At 40.3% G+C, this 17,500-nt stretch overlaps 1 protein-coding gene across 1 annotated transcript in view; it reads right to left on the reverse strand.

The window, feature by feature from the left end:
• Positions 1–555: 555 nt before the first annotated feature.
• The window catches only part of LOC142350937 (E3 ubiquitin-protein ligase rnf213-alpha-like), a 147,274-nt gene continuing 130,329 nt past the window's right edge, over positions 556–17,500 (reverse strand). The window contains exons 9-12 of the mRNA XM_075402994.1: positions 10,743–17,053; positions 8,653–8,801; positions 2,671–3,270; positions 556–833 (exon numbers count right to left, since the gene is read on the reverse strand). Of these exons, the coding sequence (XP_075259109.1) occupies positions 556–833; positions 2,671–3,270; positions 8,653–8,801; positions 10,743–17,053 (7,338 nt within the window). The remainder of the gene's footprint in view (positions 834–2,670; positions 3,271–8,652; positions 8,802–10,742; positions 17,054–17,500) is intronic.

The raw sequence follows: 17,500 nt of genomic DNA on the forward strand, positions 1-17,500 counted from the left end.
CTTGATTCAGAAGTGCTTGGTCCTTGAAGTATTTGTTGTTGCTTTTGTTTTGCTTGTCTTTTTTCCTCCGGAGTGCGCGTGGGGCTAAGAGTGGAGTCGTCGCTTTCGGAGGCAATGTTAATTCCAGGTCGTGTCTGTTTCTGGGTTGTTTCGCTGTATTGAATGTTCAGCTCTGGTTCTGAGTCGTGATCCATATCCCAGATGGCCGCCGGTGATAGGACTGGCTGTTTGAGTAATTTTCGATCTTGCTTAGTACCTTCTTCGCAGGCTTGAGTTTTTAATGTTAGACTGCGATGGATGCAGGGGAACCAAATTAGGTTTCCTAAACTCAGCATGCCACCTTGGCCGGGATGTGTTTGATGGATTGCGTCAATTACGAGTTGTTTTAGATTTCGTGGAACTACTAGTTTGTTATTGTTATTGTAGAGCATGCAGCCGGATTCTGTGATTGCTAGATCCTTGCGGAGTGAGTAGAAGTATTTGTTTGATTTCTTTAGTGATTCCCAGTCTTTGTCTTTGATCATCTTGATAATGGGTGTAAGTGTGCGATCTTGTCTAGTCGCCTCCGCCAGGAACTCTTCCCCGACGACTCTTGCTAGCTAGTTGCTTGCGATAGTCTGGCATTCTTTCACTGTTGGAACGGAGGGGGAAATTTTGTGCATGCAGGTCGGGTTGAATTGGTTCACGTCCTTTTCCGATGTTGTCGTTGTCTTCCGTCTGTGTACTGATAGTTACTAGAGGTGGTCTTGTTGGTTGATTTTCCATTGTTTGCAAATTTGTCTTTTTCTTGTTCGGTCCTCTGTATCGTCCAACTATTGTTCTATTTGAGGTTTCTATTTGCGGTCTATTACGAGTAATAACGTTTATAAATTGATTTGGATTATGTCCATTTGTAGAATTTTTTGTAAAGTTTGATAAAGATTTGTATCTGGAATTTGTAGAATTAATTTGTGATTGAACAGAATTTGATTCATTTGTTTTGAAATTTAATGTGTTTAAATGCGGCGACTGATTTCTATGGCGAGAATGGCAAAAAGCGTGTGTGTTTGTTTTCTTGCATTGAAATCGATTCATGACGTCATAATTGTTTGGTCTTTTATTAGCATTGCTCTGGTTACTGCGCAGCGTGTTTTTAATTAGCGTGAACTTAAAATCGTTTATTTGGTTTATTACGAAGTGTGTGTCCTCTTCGGAAGGGGGAGTTGCAATTCTATTTGGATTGCGACTAAAATAATCTGCAAATCCCATTTGTTTTCCAGGAATGTGTTCTATATTGAAATCAAATGGTAATAATCTATCGACCTACTGTGTTAACCTACTTTGGTAGGTTTTGTTTCCTCTGTTCTCTTTCAGTGCTGTTAATAATGCTTGATGATCCGTTTGGAGTGTGAACTCCGAACCTTGGAGATAGTATTTAAAGTGTTCCAAAGACCATACTACCGCTAGTAGTTCAAATTCATTCGTACTATATCGTTGTTCTACAGGGTTTAAAAATCTACTTGCGAATGCAATAGCATGCCAGACGTTTTCTGTTTTTTGCTCTAAGGTAGCTCCCAATCCCAGTTTGCTTGGTTCGCATTTGATTCTTGTGTCCTTATCTACATCGAAGTGTTTGTTTTCTACGATGTTTGCGATTTGTAATTTGATGTTTGAAAATGTTTTTGTGTGTTTATCCTCCCATTTTAGTCTATTGGATGATGTTGTATTTTCCGTTTTTAGTAATGGGCGTAACGGTTCTGATATTTCGGCCAGGTTTGTTATGGATTTAGTGAGGTGGTGTATGCTTCCCATAAATGATCTTAGTTGTTTTAGTGTCTTAGGTGGTTCGAGTTTTAGTAGTGCTTCTGTTTTTGTGATTAGTGGTGTTACTCCATGTGGAGTTATTTCAAATCCGAGCCATTCGATTGTTGGCTTGGCAAATTCGCATTTTTGTAAGCTAATAGCTAGAACTTCTTTGTTTAATCTGTCTAGTATTGTGTCTAGGCTTTCTTCGTGTTCTTTTAGTTTCCCTTTTGTTGCGATTAAGATGTCGTCTAGAAATGCAAAATAGTTTTTGCATCCTTCTAGAGTTTTGTCTATTGTTTTTTGGAATTTTGCCTGCATATCGGTTAGTCCGTAAAATCCATTGATGAATCGGTATGTTCCAGTTGCTTTACCTCCAAGTATGTTAAAATTACAGTGTTCTGCTATGCTGTTGTCCAGTGGTATTTGACTATATGCATACTTGAGGTCTATTTTGCTGAACCACCAGGGTCCTTCTTTGTTTTTGTTTGATGCGATTTGCATTGCAAGGGAGTCTGTGAGATGGTCGTTGCTTTGCATTTGATATTTGTTTTTGTGGATTGCTTTGTTTAGTTTTTTTTTAATCTATTTTTTTTATTTGTGTTTTTGACAATTATTACCACCGGGCTAATAAATAAATCGTTCTTCAAGCGGAATATTTGGTTGTCTTCAATTAATTTTTGTAATTTGTCTTCTATTTTTTCGATTAGGTGTAAGGGTACTCGTCTTCCTTTGTGTTGAGTTGGTGTTTTTTCTTTTTTCATAATTGATTCGCAATATGGTTTTTGCTTCTGCCTAATCGTGTACAGAGGTGAGGGTATTTTTAAAAAATCCACTTTGTGATGTTTTATTCAATGATGTGTTTGTTAATATTAAATATTTTCTTACCTTCTGATTGTTGTTGGGTCAATGTTAGTCCGAGTTTAGTCAGTACATCTCTGCTCATGAGGTTTTGTGATCTGGGTTTTACCACGAGAATGTTGCAGTTCCTTGCAGTCCATGATCCGGATTGTCGTTCAATTTGGATTTGTCCTACTATAGGAATGTTTTGATTATTGAAAGATTTGAATTTCATCTGTCCGTTGTATGGTTCGAGTATCATGTGTTTGTTGTTTTGTAGTAACTCATTTGCTGTAATGATGTCTACGAAACTACGTGGCGATCCGGTGTCTGCTAGCCAGTTGAGTTTGTTATTATTCTTGATAGTTGTTGGTATGATGATTTCTCCCTGTTGAGTTGTGTTATTGAGATCGTGGTTTTTTATTTCCTTGAATTCTTTTTCTATGTAGTTTATCTTGTTCCAATCTCCCATAAGTTCTGTAATGTACATGGTAGGTTCTGGCTCAATTGTTTCGTTCTCTTCTTCTTCTTCCAGTGGTGGTGCTATTGTTTCTTCTTCTTCTTCGTTGATGTTCTTAACGTTTCTTGTTTGTTGGTTTTTGTCTGTGGAACTGTCCTCTATTTTTTGGAAGTGGTGGTATTTGTGATCTACACGTTTTTGCAAAATGTTAGAATATCGATCAAACTATAGTCTTAAACTTAAGGAGAATTAGAAAGAAAGTTTGACTTACCAGATTAGAAAGACAAGCAATATGACTTTGATCAAAGAAATTATATAAATGAATCGTCAAGAAATGGTGCTGAGAATCAATATTCAGTTCAAATTGGTGAATCTAGATAACTATTATTAGAGTTAGATTATTTGATGTAAAATCTTCCTAGCATGTATTAAATGATGATGATATCTCCGGAAGTGTGATTGAATTCTTAGAAAAGTGCAAATGCATTCCATTTATGGTTCCCTTTGCGACTGATTTGCAGAAGCAAACCATATTGGGTAACCCTTGCGACCCCCACTATAAATCACGGTGCTAAGATTAGTTTTGTATCTTGACTTTTTCACACTGATAATGGGTATATATACAGCTGATTTTTGAGTCCTTTTTCATCCCCAAATTCAAATCACCATCTTGATCTAATAATCAGATCTCTCCTGTAAATCTCTAAATTCTACTGTAAAATAGCATTTTGTTATTCTCTCATTTTTTGAGAAATTAATTCCTTTACTTAGTTAAAAACGCTTTTTATTCTGCTTGCGAAAGTCCATAACCCAAGTCATAAAATTAATTTCCAAAACAAAACTAATTTGTTGTTGACAGTCATAATCCTTTTCTGCTTAGTACCTTTTCTTTTCACAACTGTTTTGCCTGCTCAAACTTCAATGGATCAACAGACAGTGAAGCTGCTGACCTACACAGGAAAGGCACAGGACTTTCCAATCTGGAGCACAAGATTTGTGGCGATGATGCAGACGAAGGGACTCTACAAATCACTACTGGGGACAGAAGAGCAACCCAATGAGCCTACGCCACTGGCCAATGGGGCAACCAATGATGAGAAGAAGAACCACAAGGTGCTGAAGGATGCATATGAGAAGGAAGTTGCAGACATCAAGGAGAAAGGGAACAATGTGTGGTGCCATTTAGCACTGACTCTAGATGCAACAACCCTCATGCTGATGAGACATGACTGTGTTGGAGATGATGGCATTGGAGATGGAGCAAAGGCTTGGAAGCTTTTGCAAGAGAGATTTCAGAGTGTGGAGACACCGACAGTGGTGACTTTAGTGGCACAGATTGCTCGACTGCAGCTCGAGGATTCTGAGGATTTGGACAGTTTCTTCATCAGAGGACAGGAGTTGCTCACAAGGCTACAAGAAGCAGGGGAAGCAGTCTCAGAGACCCTCTTCAACGCCTTGGTCCTCAATGGTCTCCCAACGAGGTATGAAAGTTTTGTTATACAGGAAAGCTTCAACCCAGCAACGAACTTCACAGAGTTGAGGAAAAGGCTGTAGAACTTTCCTGATAGCACGGTGCAGAGACACAAGGGACAAAGTGGTTCAGTGGCACTGGCAGTGAAGCGTGACTTCAAGAAGGGACCCAAGAAAGGAAACTGCTTTGTGTGTGGGATCCCTGGACACTTTGCCAAGGACTGCAGGAGGAAGGAGACAGCACAATGCAGCAAGTGTGGTGAGAAGGGTCACCTAGACAGGGCATGCAAGAGACAAAGAGATGGAGGCAAACATGAGTCAGTGGCAATGGGTCCAACATTGGCTACACCTGACGAGGAATGCTGGGCAGCTCTTACCCAGTGGAAGACAGCAGGCATGCTAGTGGACAGTGGTTGTACAGATCACATAGTGACGAACATCGATGCGTTCCTGGACTTTGTGCCCATTCAATCAGTGGTCAGAAATCCCAACGGAGAGGCTTCCAGAGTGGTGGGCAGAGGCTGTGTGAGGATCAGCATACCCTCAAACAAAGGGGAATTCCAATGCGAACTCAAAAATGTTCTGTGTGTGCCGGACTATTCTTCAAACCTCCTATCAGTCTCAAGATGCACGGAGTGGGGACATAGCTTCACTTTCGAGAGAGGAAACAGCTGCATGAAACTCCAGAAGGGAACTCGGGTAAAACTAACACAAGAAAATAATTTGTTTTACTTACCCTGCAGAGTTCTAGAATTCAAGATGAGTTCCAACAGCGTGAAACTTGACAGTGCAAGGAAGTGGCACAGACTATTGGGTCATTTGAATCAAGCGGATGTGGTCAGGAATGCACCAGAGACAGTGGGGGAACTCGATGATGTATGCAATGTGTGTGCATTGGCCAAGATCACAAAGACTCCAGTACCAAGAGTGGCAGAGACCCAAGCAGAAGAAAAGCTGGAGAGGGTGTTCACAGATGTGATGGGACCTTTCAGAGTAGAGTCACTGTCAGGGTTCCGGTTCTGCATAGTGTTTGCAGACCAGTACACAAAGTTTGTGTTTGTGGACTTCCTTAAGGCAAAGAGTGAAGCACTGGCCAGCCTGAAGAAATTTGTTCTCAGTGTGGGGACGCCCAAGAAGCTGAGGCAAGACAATACGAAGGAGTTTCTCTCAGAGCAGTTCAAGACGTACTGCTTAGATGCAGGCATTCTACAGGAAAAGACCATATCAGAGACGCCACAACAGAATGGGTTAGCTGAGAGGTGCAACAGGACACTGCTGGAGATGGCAAGATGTTTGCTCATTGACTCAGGACTTCCCAAGATGATGTGGGGAGCAGCAATTCTTCACGCAGCAAGGATCAGAAACTTGGTTGTGAGACGAGGAGAAGAAAAATGCCCAGCAGAGCTGATGAGAGGTATAAAACCTAAGCTTCCAATTAGTAAATTATCTATTTTTGGTTGCAGAGTCTTCATGAGGGAGAGAGACAGAGAAGTCAGCAAACTTGAACCCAAGGCACTGGAAGGAAAGTTTGTGGGTTACACTGAAGGAGAAAACGGATACCTGGTGTACATACCCAACACACGCAAGGTGATGGCAGTTCGAGATGTGATCATCAAGGAGTCTGAAGTGGGCTCAATCCCTGACAACAAAAAACGGCTGACCTACTAGATGATGGGTCGGAACTGGGAATCTGGCACCCAGATGATGGTCATCAAGATGATGACAACAGAGAACGACCGGACACATCTACTGCAATAAAGGAGGAGTGGCATGACGCAGGGTGCGTGAATACTCAAGAAACAACACTGAGACAAGAGGCCTCAGATGTTGGAGAAACAGCACTAGATGAAGGATCTACTGCAACAAGAGGGAGTCACAGAGACTCAGAGTCACTGGAAGACAGTGACACAGAAGACTTCTCACAGTTAGAGACAGTTGGCTTCAATGAAGATGCACTGGAACACGCGGACAGAGCAGAGCCCAGACGAGGGACACGAGCAAGGAATGTTCCGCAAATTTTTGGAGAAGTCAGGACCCATCTTGCTGTGACTGAGGGCGACTATGTGGAACCCAAAACAGTCTACGAAGCCAAGCAAGGTGACGATTGGGACCAGTGGCACCGGGCAATGAAGGACGAGATCAAGGCACTCCAAGTCAACGAGACTTGGAACCTAGTAAGACCACCCACAGACAGGGACGTCATACCGGGCAAATGGGTCTACAAAGTGAAATTGGGACCCAGTGGTCAAGTGGACAAATACAAAGTGCGCTATGTGGCGAAAGGCTTCAAACAAGTGGAAGGACTGGACTACTTTGAGACTTTTGCGCCTACCCGTAAGCCAGATACCGGTTCTACTTCAGCTATCAGCGAAGCAGGGCCTTGTGATGCACCAATTTGATGTCAAGACTGCTTTCCTGCACTCACCAATCGAGGAAGAAGTGTATCTGGAACAGCCACAGGAGTTTGTAAAACGCGGATCAGATGGGGAGAAGTTAGTATGTCGACTAAATAAATCAATTTATGGTATGAAACAAACCCTCAAGAACTCCAGCTGATTTGAATTTGAAACTTCAGACAGCACAGAACGGAGACGAAGAAGTGGACCAGAGGATCTACAGAAGCTTGGTTGGATCACTTCTGTATATGGCCAAACAGACGAGGCCAGACATCATGTTCACAGTCAACATTCTGTCCAGACACATGAATGCAACTACCAATCAACACTGGATGTGGGAAAAACGACTTCTGCGATATCTTCAAGGTTCAAAAGGTTTAAAACTTACTTACACAAAAGAGGCTAGTTATGATTTAGTGGGGGAAAGGGATGCAGACTGGTCTGGAGACGTGAACGACAGAAAATCAACAACGGGCTATTACTTCAAGCTCAACGGACGTGGCGCAGCACTCAGCTGGGGTGTCAAGAAGCAGGCCACAGTTGCTCTTTCGTCATCAGAAGCCGAATATCAGGGCATGGCAGCAGCAGTTCAGGAAGCACTCTACCTGAAACAACTTCTATAGGATTTTGGCATCAAACGTCCAATAGCAATTGGAGAGGACAACCAAAGTTGTATCAGACTTTGCCAAAACCCAGTCATGCACAAAAGGAGCAAGCACATCGAAACAAAGTTTCACTTCATTCGTGACAAGACTGAGGATGGGATCAATTCAATCAATTCAATCTATTTCAATTTATTACGTCCCTACAGACAAAATGGCAGCGGACATCTTCACAAAGTCCTTACCCGTTTCGAAAGTGGAAACATTCAGAGCAGTTTTAATGGGAGCAGACTCTACGCAACCAGCTCAAGTCTGAGTGGGGGTGTTAGAATATCGATCAATCTATAGTCTTAAACTTAGTGAGAATTAGAAAGAAAGTTTGACTTACCAGATTAGAAAGACAAGCAATATGACTTTGATCAAAGAAATTATATAAATGAATCGTCAAGAAATGGTGCTGAGAATCAATATTCGGTTCAAATTGGTGAATCTAGATAACTATTATTAGAGTTAGATTAATTGATGTAAAATCTTCCCAGCATGTATTAAATCATGATGATATCTCCGGAAGTGTGAATTAATTCTTAGAAAAGTGCAAACGCATTCCATTTATGGTTCCCTTTGCGACTGATTTGCAGAAGCAAACCATATTGGTTAACCCTTGCGACCCCCACTATAAATCAGGGTGCTAAGATTAGTTTTGTATCTTGACTTTTTCACACTGATAATGGGTATATATACAGCTGATTTTTGAGTCCTTTTTCATCCCCAAATCCAAATCACCATCTTGATCTAATAATCAGATCTCTCCTGTAAATCTCTAAATTCTACTGTAAAATATCATTTTGTTATTCTCTCATTTTTTGAGAAATTAATTCTTTTACTTAGTTAAAAACGCTTTTTATTCCGCTTGCGAAAGTCCATAACCCAACACAAAATGTCCTGGTTTTTTGCATATGTTGCATTGTGACATTTTTGCTGGGCAGTTGTTGTTATGATTGGGTGTGAATGATCCTCCGCATCTCCAGCATTGTGGATACTACTTTGTGTTAGGTGTGGGTAGTATTGCTGGTTTCGTTTTGCGAGCTGACATGTGTGCTACCATTGTGTTCCAGTTGGAGTTGGTTCCTCTGAGTATTTCTTTTTGGATTTGTTGACCCCGTTCTCTTGCTAATGCGTAATTTAGTGCTTGTGCAGGTGTTCTCATCTCCGAAAGGATTTTCATTTGTATTGCTGTGTTGTTCATTTTGCCTATAAAGAAGTCTTTTACTAGATCTTGTTCGACAGCGCCAAATGCTGCCTTAGCTCCTAGTTCTCTTAGTCTGCTGTAGAATGCTTCCAATGATTCATGAGGTTCTTGTCTTGCTTTTATGATCTGGAATCTGTCGTATGTCGTGTTTCTGGGTTTAGTGAATGAGATTGCTAATTCGTGTGCGAATTCGTTTGTGCTGCATGTACCGATTTTCGTGTGGGGATTGTTTTGATGGTACTGTCGGGTTCCTTGCTGTCCAATCGATAAGTAAAAAAGACCTTTGATTTTTTATCGGCTTCGTCCCAAGTATATATGTCAACGTACGGTCCTCTGAATTCTATTGTTTTACGTTCATTGCTCCTTTTCTTGTTTCTTCTTGTGTTTCGTTTGCTCTTGGGTCTTCTAGGCTTGGCATAGTAGGATAGAACAAGTCAGCTGGGGTTGGTTTTGTCCTCAACAATTTTTTTACCTTTAGATTCTCCTTTGCCATTACGGCCAGTTTAAATGTTGAGAACCATTGTGCCCATTCCTGGTTTGGGTTCGCTCCTGCCTCCCAAAATAACGTAACTCCTATGCTGACTGCGCCATGTGGTGAGTGATAAAACGTGATTACGAAATAATCGTTGAATTCCACTTGGAATGAGAGATACTTTCTTTAACACATGAAAAGGCAAAACTGCACTTAACCATTGTTGTGCGTTTACACTTTAGAGTTAGAACAGACAGATACCTGTCACTGCACCGTTAGCACTTTCATCGCGTACAGCGATGTTTATTCACGAAAATAAAGTTTACCCAAACTAATGTTTCTCCGCTATAACCATGAACTATAGTTTATAGTAAGTATATATGAATGTGTATAGTTCATCAGTGTTTATAAATAATATTTTATGTATCTTGGTTACAAATTTGTTCTCCATCTGGAGATGTGTGCCACGGTACCACAATTACTATCATTATTATAATTGTTAATAATATTATTATTATTGTTATAATTATTATTATTATTAACATTATTATTATTATTATTATTATTATTATTATTATTATTATTATTATTATTATTATTATTATTATTATTATTATTATTATTATTATTATTATTATTATTATTATTATTATTATTATTATTATTATTATTATTATTATTATTATTATTAGTATTATTATTATTATTATTATTATTATTATTATTATTATTATTATTATTATTATTATTATTATTGTTATTATTGTTATTATTATTATTATTATTATTATTATTATTATTATTATTTTTATTATTATTATTAGTATTATTATTATTATTATTATTTTTAATATTATTATTATTATTGTTATTATTATTATTATTATTATTATTATTATTATTATTATTATTTTTATTACTATTATTCTTATTATTATTGTTATTATTATTATTATTATTATTATTATTATTATTATTATTAATATTTTTATTATTATTAATATTATTTTTATTATTTTTATTATTGTTGTTGTTGTTCTTGTTGTTGTTGTTATCCAAGGTTTGCAATAATTTTGAGATATTATATTTGTAGTATGATATAGATTTGTAATAATTTTTCAATTTTCTTCTCTTAATTTCGGCCTTTTGTCCAGACTATTGCGCATTATTCCTCTTGCAAGGTCAGACGTTAGCTGTAATTTTCTCTTAACTTTGCCTTTACCAACTTTTTAGACTAACTTACTTTAGGGTAAAGATTTGAGCTGAGTTGTAGCAAAGTTAGAGAAATTTTACCGTTACTGTTAAGGTAACTAATTAAGGTAATTGTATGTTGGAGTAAAGTTTAGGGTCATTTTTTATGGCAGTGAGGCATTAACTTTTAAATTTAAGTTGAGGTAAAGTTAGCGTTAACTTTTTTTTCGAGCTGTTCTGTTCGTTTGGACTGAGATAGAAAGTCAAATTGTAAGCTGACCTCTGTTTAGTTTGTTGCGATTCCTTGTAGGCGTGAATAATCTCATTGTGCTTTTCCACGAGGAATTTGAATGCTGCAAAAGCACAGTTCTCCTTTATTGGTTCTATAATCACAAAGTGCTCAATAGAGGTGTTTTGGTCCAAACTTTGGGGAAAATTTATCTTTCCTTCAACACGGTGAACAATGGTTGGAGAAATAATTTGATTCCAAACAGTCATGTATGCTTCAGCTTCTCTGGCCAATTCTTCCAAAGGCCCACTGGTGCCTGTTTCGTCTCCTAATCTGTGTTGCTGACTAATAAACGTGACAAAGCTTGTGTTTCGTCCTGTGTCTTGACTGTTGTACAGCTCTGTAATTTTAGTGAAGAAACTGTACAGAGTGGCAAGCTGAGCAATGCCAGTCAAATACTTCTCATTCTCAATTAAGGATCGAAGTAGCGGGTTTTCACAACGTGGCCGTGAGTTTAACTGTTCAATCAAGGAGGCGCGAGTTTCTATTCTGCGTACTCCCCATATATCAAAATCTCCTAAGTCGCCTGTGCTTAGGAAACCTTTCACACAGTGGGCTCGGTTCAGACCCTGCTCCGGTTGGTTGCCGGCTATGATTTTCTTCTCAAGTGCACTGATAGAGTCAGAAAGCAGCCTCCGATTCACACTTTGTGTCGTATGTTTGTGGACAAAAGAAGAGAAAGCGTCTTCCCACGTGGCTCTCCCCTCCTCTGATTCAAAACTTTTGTCGTATTCACTTCCTGTTGTCTCCAACAGCGAAGCTTCGACCATGTGAACGATGATCTTCAACACATCCTCCTCACACAAATTAAAGCTGTCACGGGCCAATGAATTCAGATTAGCAGCTGCTCTCTTAAACATTTGTCGTCCGCCTGAGGTTATGTAGAGAGTTATATGGAGGAAAAACTGCATTAGATTAGACGTGAAAGGTGTGCAATTCCTGTACAAAATTCTCATTGAGTTCCAATCGCCAATGTATCCCAAAAATTGTCGCTTTTGCTTTGACAGTTGGTTAGGATTCCTCAAATCAGCTATTTTGGTATTTCCTGGTGCCAGCTGGTGCTTTTGGCCCCCTATTGTCTCCCCACATTTGGTACATATGCTCTCACCATTTGCTCTGCCACAGTTCTCGATTACGTACGGGTGTCCATTGGGACATTTGTTGAGAGTCGCTGTGCGGAGTTGACCACGTGTCAAAAAACCTCTCTTAATTTGCAACGTGATAAAGTAATCATAGCTGTCCGCAAAAGTTGGGAGAAACCAGTTTTTGAAAAGATTGCCATTTGTCACTATCAATACCCGGAAAGGCATAAACAGATTTGGTTTTGGCTTTCCTGCATCCACGTTTCCTGCATCCAATTTTTGGCTTTCCTGCATCCGCGTTTCTATAAAACACTGGAAAAAGTAGGAAAAGTGTTCCAAACTGTCTGTAATTTCAACACGTTTAGGTTTACGAGGTCTGACATCTTCACAAGATTTGAGAAAGGTTTTTAGGAACAGATCTGGCTTTGATTCCTCTCGCATAAAAGCGATGAACTCTGTGTTCACTACAGGTGAAATTGAAGATATCCTGTTGTCAATGATAAAACGGTATGCAAACAGACGTTGCATCAGTCCATCACTTCCCAAAAGCTGATCATGTGCCTGTTTGTTGTTGCCCGTACGTATTCCAACGCAAACTTTCTGCACTGTGTCAAGATACCCGGAGAAACTGAGGAAAATGTCGCCATAAATTTCTTTCATTTCTGATGGAATAGTGGAAATTAAGGGGTGAAAATCGGATTTGCGTAATACATGGTGTACGGCAGGGATTCCATACCTCAAGTGCAAATGACACAAGAAGTACTTTTGCATGCTCTCTTTATCATTTCTGTTTGCAAACAACTGTTGAGAACACAGGTAATTAGATAATTCTCTAATTTGAGCCATTGAGGAAGTTCTGGTGTGCTCGTCCTCATTTTTCATTATTATTCCAATTTTTGCAACCAATTGCCGCAATTCATATTTGCAGCTGGAGATCGACTGTGCAGTAGCTACAACTTCTGGGCATTGGGGATTTGGGTTTTCAAGTGAATGATGGAAATCAGAGTTTTCGTAACGATAGTCGAAAGCATTCACCAGGACTTCAAGGCACTCTGCGTGGTCGATGTCTTGTTTAGAGATCTGCTGAATGGCTGAACCTAACAATCTACCCGAGTAGTTCGCATTCGTTACTAGAACAGAGAGCAAACAAATTCGAAGAGACTTCACTGCCCAGATATCTTTTTGCTTAGTGAGGCAAAACTGCAACAGCTCTATGAAATCTGTATCTTGAGCTCTTGAGAGTATGTATTCTGTAACTATGGTCATAAAAGTTCCTGCAATATTCTGCCATATTTGATTCCAAGAGCTCACTAAATGCAATGAGCTACATTTGAAGAGTTTAAGACCCTCTGAGAAAGGTGCCGCAGTACAGCAAATGCGGCAATTTACTTTCTGCCCGGGTCTACTCTTTTCGAGCAGGCACTCCTTGTGAGCAACGTGATTTTTTCGACATTGCAGCATGCAGGGAAGTGAGCTCGTTTTTTTCGTACATGGCTCCGCACACAATCCACAAAGTTCACTGCCTGTCTCTTCTTGGACACAGAGATTGACAAAGGACTCGGTCACATCGTCTAAGCAGGACTGAAGATCGGAAAAGAGTGACGAGAACTCATCTGAATAGCGGAAGGTGTCACTCGCCTCCGTGCAGACTTGATTGATGATTGAATGGTCCAAGTTGAATGAAATGTGGAAGAGAAAAGTTGTTTCCAACTCAACCTTTGAAAGATCGCCTTTGAACTTTTCACTCAGAGTATGGTCAATAGCCAGACACATTTTCAGGACAGCAACTTTCTCCCATTGGTCAGCAATCCTCTTCCAATCCACTTCCTCCTCCTCAGATAAGTTCACTTGTTCTAACGCACTGTTTTGAATTGACTCTACTAAAGACTGGACTGAACTCAGGTCCAAGTCTCTTGGTGAGAACGGTTCAAACTTCTGCAAGATGGGCAACACACTCATCAGAGAGGGAATCATTTCTTGAAAACAACAAAAGACGTCAACAATCCTATTTGGTTGCTCAGCTGCTGAAATATGCTCCAGTGCTTCCTTTATTATGTGTAAATTTTTTTCATCAACGTTGTTTATGGACAGAAATGTCTCGCTAATTAGATCTACAGCAAAACAACTGGCAGCTTCCTCTGGCAGATTCAACAAAACATCATTGAGAGCAGCGTAATGATTTTCCATTTGCGTTCGCATAAAATTCTGCTTTGTAGCCCTCGATTCTGGGTGAGTTTGAACGGCTTGATCCCAGAGACGAGAGTAAATCTGAAAGATTTCGGCAAAAAATGGAAAATGTTTTCCAACTCGCTTCTTTTTTGGCTCCTCCCATATGCCTTCAGTGCAGAAAAGGTCGACCATCGCTGCTTTCCTCCAACTTTGCTGAAAGAGAAAGTCAAAGTTGTGCTTCAAGTCGATCCTGTGAAGGAACTTTTGCGCAGATGGTTTTATTTTCTCCTTCAGTTCCTCGAAAAACATTTGTTCAAGGGTACCTGATCGCAGTATTCTTGGGTAATCCGAGGCTGTCTTTCTAACAAAGTCGCCAATCTCAAATGAAATTCCTTCATCTCTAACGATGGTACCAATCTTCTGCATAAATTTCGATTCGAGCAAAAGTGTTGAATCTGATATTGGGTTGAATAAACTAAAAACTTTGTTTATGATATCAACTTTGTTCTCTTCGTCCATATCAGCCACACTCTCTTGAAAAAGTTCCTGTAGCAACCTCCTTTGGAAATCAGAGCACTCTTCGTTTGAGATGTGAAACACTTGTTCCAACTTATCTTGATGTTGGTTCAGGTAGACATTCTTTAAGAACAGACCTGTTTCGTTCTCGTCGCTCAAATTGTCAATGTGGAAACTCTCCCACTTATCCGTTGCCAGGTTACAGTAGCCCCATTTCTCCCAATTCCTCGGCAGCTGTGTGATGAAGATAGTGTATAAGTTAAAAATTTCACTCTCACTTTGCATGATTTGAGTTATGTTCTTGGCACAGAGAATGAGCTTAGGGTTCTCGTGCATTTTAGGACATACCACAAAAAGTACTTTCACCAAATTTGAATAATTTTTGGCCCGCTTGCGAAACTTGGAAACGTGGTTTGTAAATTCAAGTTCAGTTTTGAATTTCGTCAGATTAACTACCTCTTGAATGTCATTTAAGTTTTCACAGCGCATTTCGATCTTGTCAATGCATCGTTTGTTGCGTTTTTTGATGTAATCGGTTGATGGTATTCTACAAAAGGTTGAAACTTCGACGAGAGAAACTCTTAGCCTTGTTTCGTTGTTATAAATATAGTTCCAGAGGAAGTCTGACAGGTTACTCCGCTTTTGATAAACTTCCTTTCCAAAGGGTGCCACACTTGGGTCGCTGCATCTCCAAAGTGCGTCTAGAGTGCATGTTTGCATCATTTTTCTGAAACCTCTATCCAGGACACTTCCACTCGTAGTATTGCTATCTTCACTTTGACTAGAGGTGTCTGAGGCGGCGGGGGACGAATCTAAACGTTGAACATAGAATGACAAGATATCTCCGTCATAGCCTACAAAAGCATCTTTCAGGCTGAACTTTTTAGATGTATCGTCTGATCGATCAACATTAGCAAATTGTTGCAGCTTGCTCTTTAGTTGTTGTCTGAGTTCCTTTTGGTGAGTATTGAGAGTGGACTCGATGCTTAGGAAGTGTTTCTCCATCCGGTTCAGGAGAGGAATCGGGAACTGCAGAGCAGTCTTCTCTTCCTCAATCATGACTAGTCTGAAATTGAGAGCTACGCTACACTTGACTCTGTCTGAGCCTAGACCAAGGTCCACGTATCGCTTTTGAGATAACCAGAGGTAGTATTGGTTGAGGGCGTCATAGAGAGACTCGTAGATGGATCTCAGATTCATCAGTACCAAAGTGTCCCCTGTTTCCATGCAGTGCTTAATCTGGTTGATGTTTCTGCATGCCTGGATATACTCCTGATCTTGGGGGAAAGATGATCCAAATATCAATCTACAATTCGACAGGCCAAGAATATCGGGAAGCAGTTGGATGGCAGTGAAGTTCTCAGTCATCAGAAGAAGGTATCTGCTTTCACACTTTGCCTGTTCCAATTCTCTTCCATTCAGGTCCTCGCCATTCAAATCAGCAAAACTCTCCTTCAAATTCTGCAGAACAAAATCCAACGTGTTTGGAACCTGATTGTCCATTTGCGCGAAAATTGACCTTTTAGCTAGTTCATTTTTGAACGCCTGCATGCATTTGTCTTCCTTTTCAGCGAAGTTTCTCTGAATGCAATAGCGAATCTGGCTCCAGTTTGTAGCTTCATCGCGGTGCAACATCTTGAGCAGACTGTAGAAGTCACGCAGGCCAAAGTATTCCCTTCCCGTATCACTTACCTGGTCCCTCGTTATGCTAAAATAAGCGTCTGTTAGAGGCTCAATCAACTGTTCAACGCTTTGACCTGCCGATGTATCCACGTGGCAAATAGATTTTGCGCATTGAACAAGTTCCTCTTTGTCCTGCACCGGTCTGTTCACCAAAATGTCTCTGTTAATTTTGGCTGGGTCCAGGGCCCAGTTCGAGATGCCCACAAAGGCCACCTTGTTGCGAGCACCGTTTGGGTCTGCCCCTTCTTCGATGTATCCCTTTTCCAGTAACGGATGAAGTGATTTGAGGGGCATTGCCTCTGAGTCTTCGGCCAGGCCGATTTCGTCCAAAATTACAACACAGAAAACATCCGACAGCTTCTTTTGATAGAGAACTGCGTGACGGAAAAGGTCCACAATGTTCTTGGTAGTTGTATGGGGTGAACACTGGAAAGAAAAGGGCTGAATTCTTTTAAAACCTTTGAACAACTTGTTTGTACTAGCTCTACCTTGCATCGCGTTGTTTACTATAGTTTTGGACAGTGTTTTGGAGCTGCCTGGTTTTCCAACTAAAAAGAGAGGGATTTGCAGTTGTATACAAATGACCATCATGAATATGTTTTCAACAAGTGCGCTGTTTTTGGCAATGTCTGAGTTCGCCTCAATTTCCACATTCTCAGCAAAATATTGCATGATCGAATTGAGCATTGTCGCATACACCTCGGATCCCTCTCCTAATCTGTACTTGCTCTTGAACGCAACCCAAATGGCGCTTCGGTAGCCTTTTCTATCTTCAAGTGAGCAGTAGTAACACACGCCAGTTGTGTAAACCATTATCCGTGCAATGAATTGCTCTTTGCTCTCCGTTCCGTCCTGAAATATAGTAACTTTTATTAATATTTTTTTAATTTCCATCAAAAAAAAACGCACTCAAATCCCAGGTTCTGGTCCAGACCCAAATTGAGCTATGATCAGACCCAATCGAGCGCACACCCCTGTGTTCCTTGACCGAAATTACAGGGTCTGGAAAGTGGTTCGAGCACACAATAGTCTGGACCACGGTCTGAATTCGGTCTGATCAGAGGTCATTTCGGTCTGGACGGTCTGATCATAGTCTTTTTGGTCTGGACTATGGTCTGGGTCCGGTCTGATCAGGGGTCAATTCGGTCTGGAAGGTCTGATCACAGTCTTTTTAGCCTGGACCATGGTCTGGGTTCAGTCTGATCTGAGGTCAATTCGGTCTGGAAGGTCTGATTTCCAGTGCATTATTTTTTCAATTTTATTGTTTTTTTATTGAGGGATGTTGGCTCTGCGAAGAGG

Source organism: Convolutriloba macropyga, chromosome 1 (assembly GCF_964194025.1).
Source record: "Convolutriloba macropyga chromosome 1, txConMacr16.3, whole genome shotgun sequence".
In the NCBI taxonomy this organism is placed as follows: Eukaryota; Metazoa; Xenacoelomorpha; order Acoela; family Convolutidae; genus Convolutriloba; species Convolutriloba macropyga.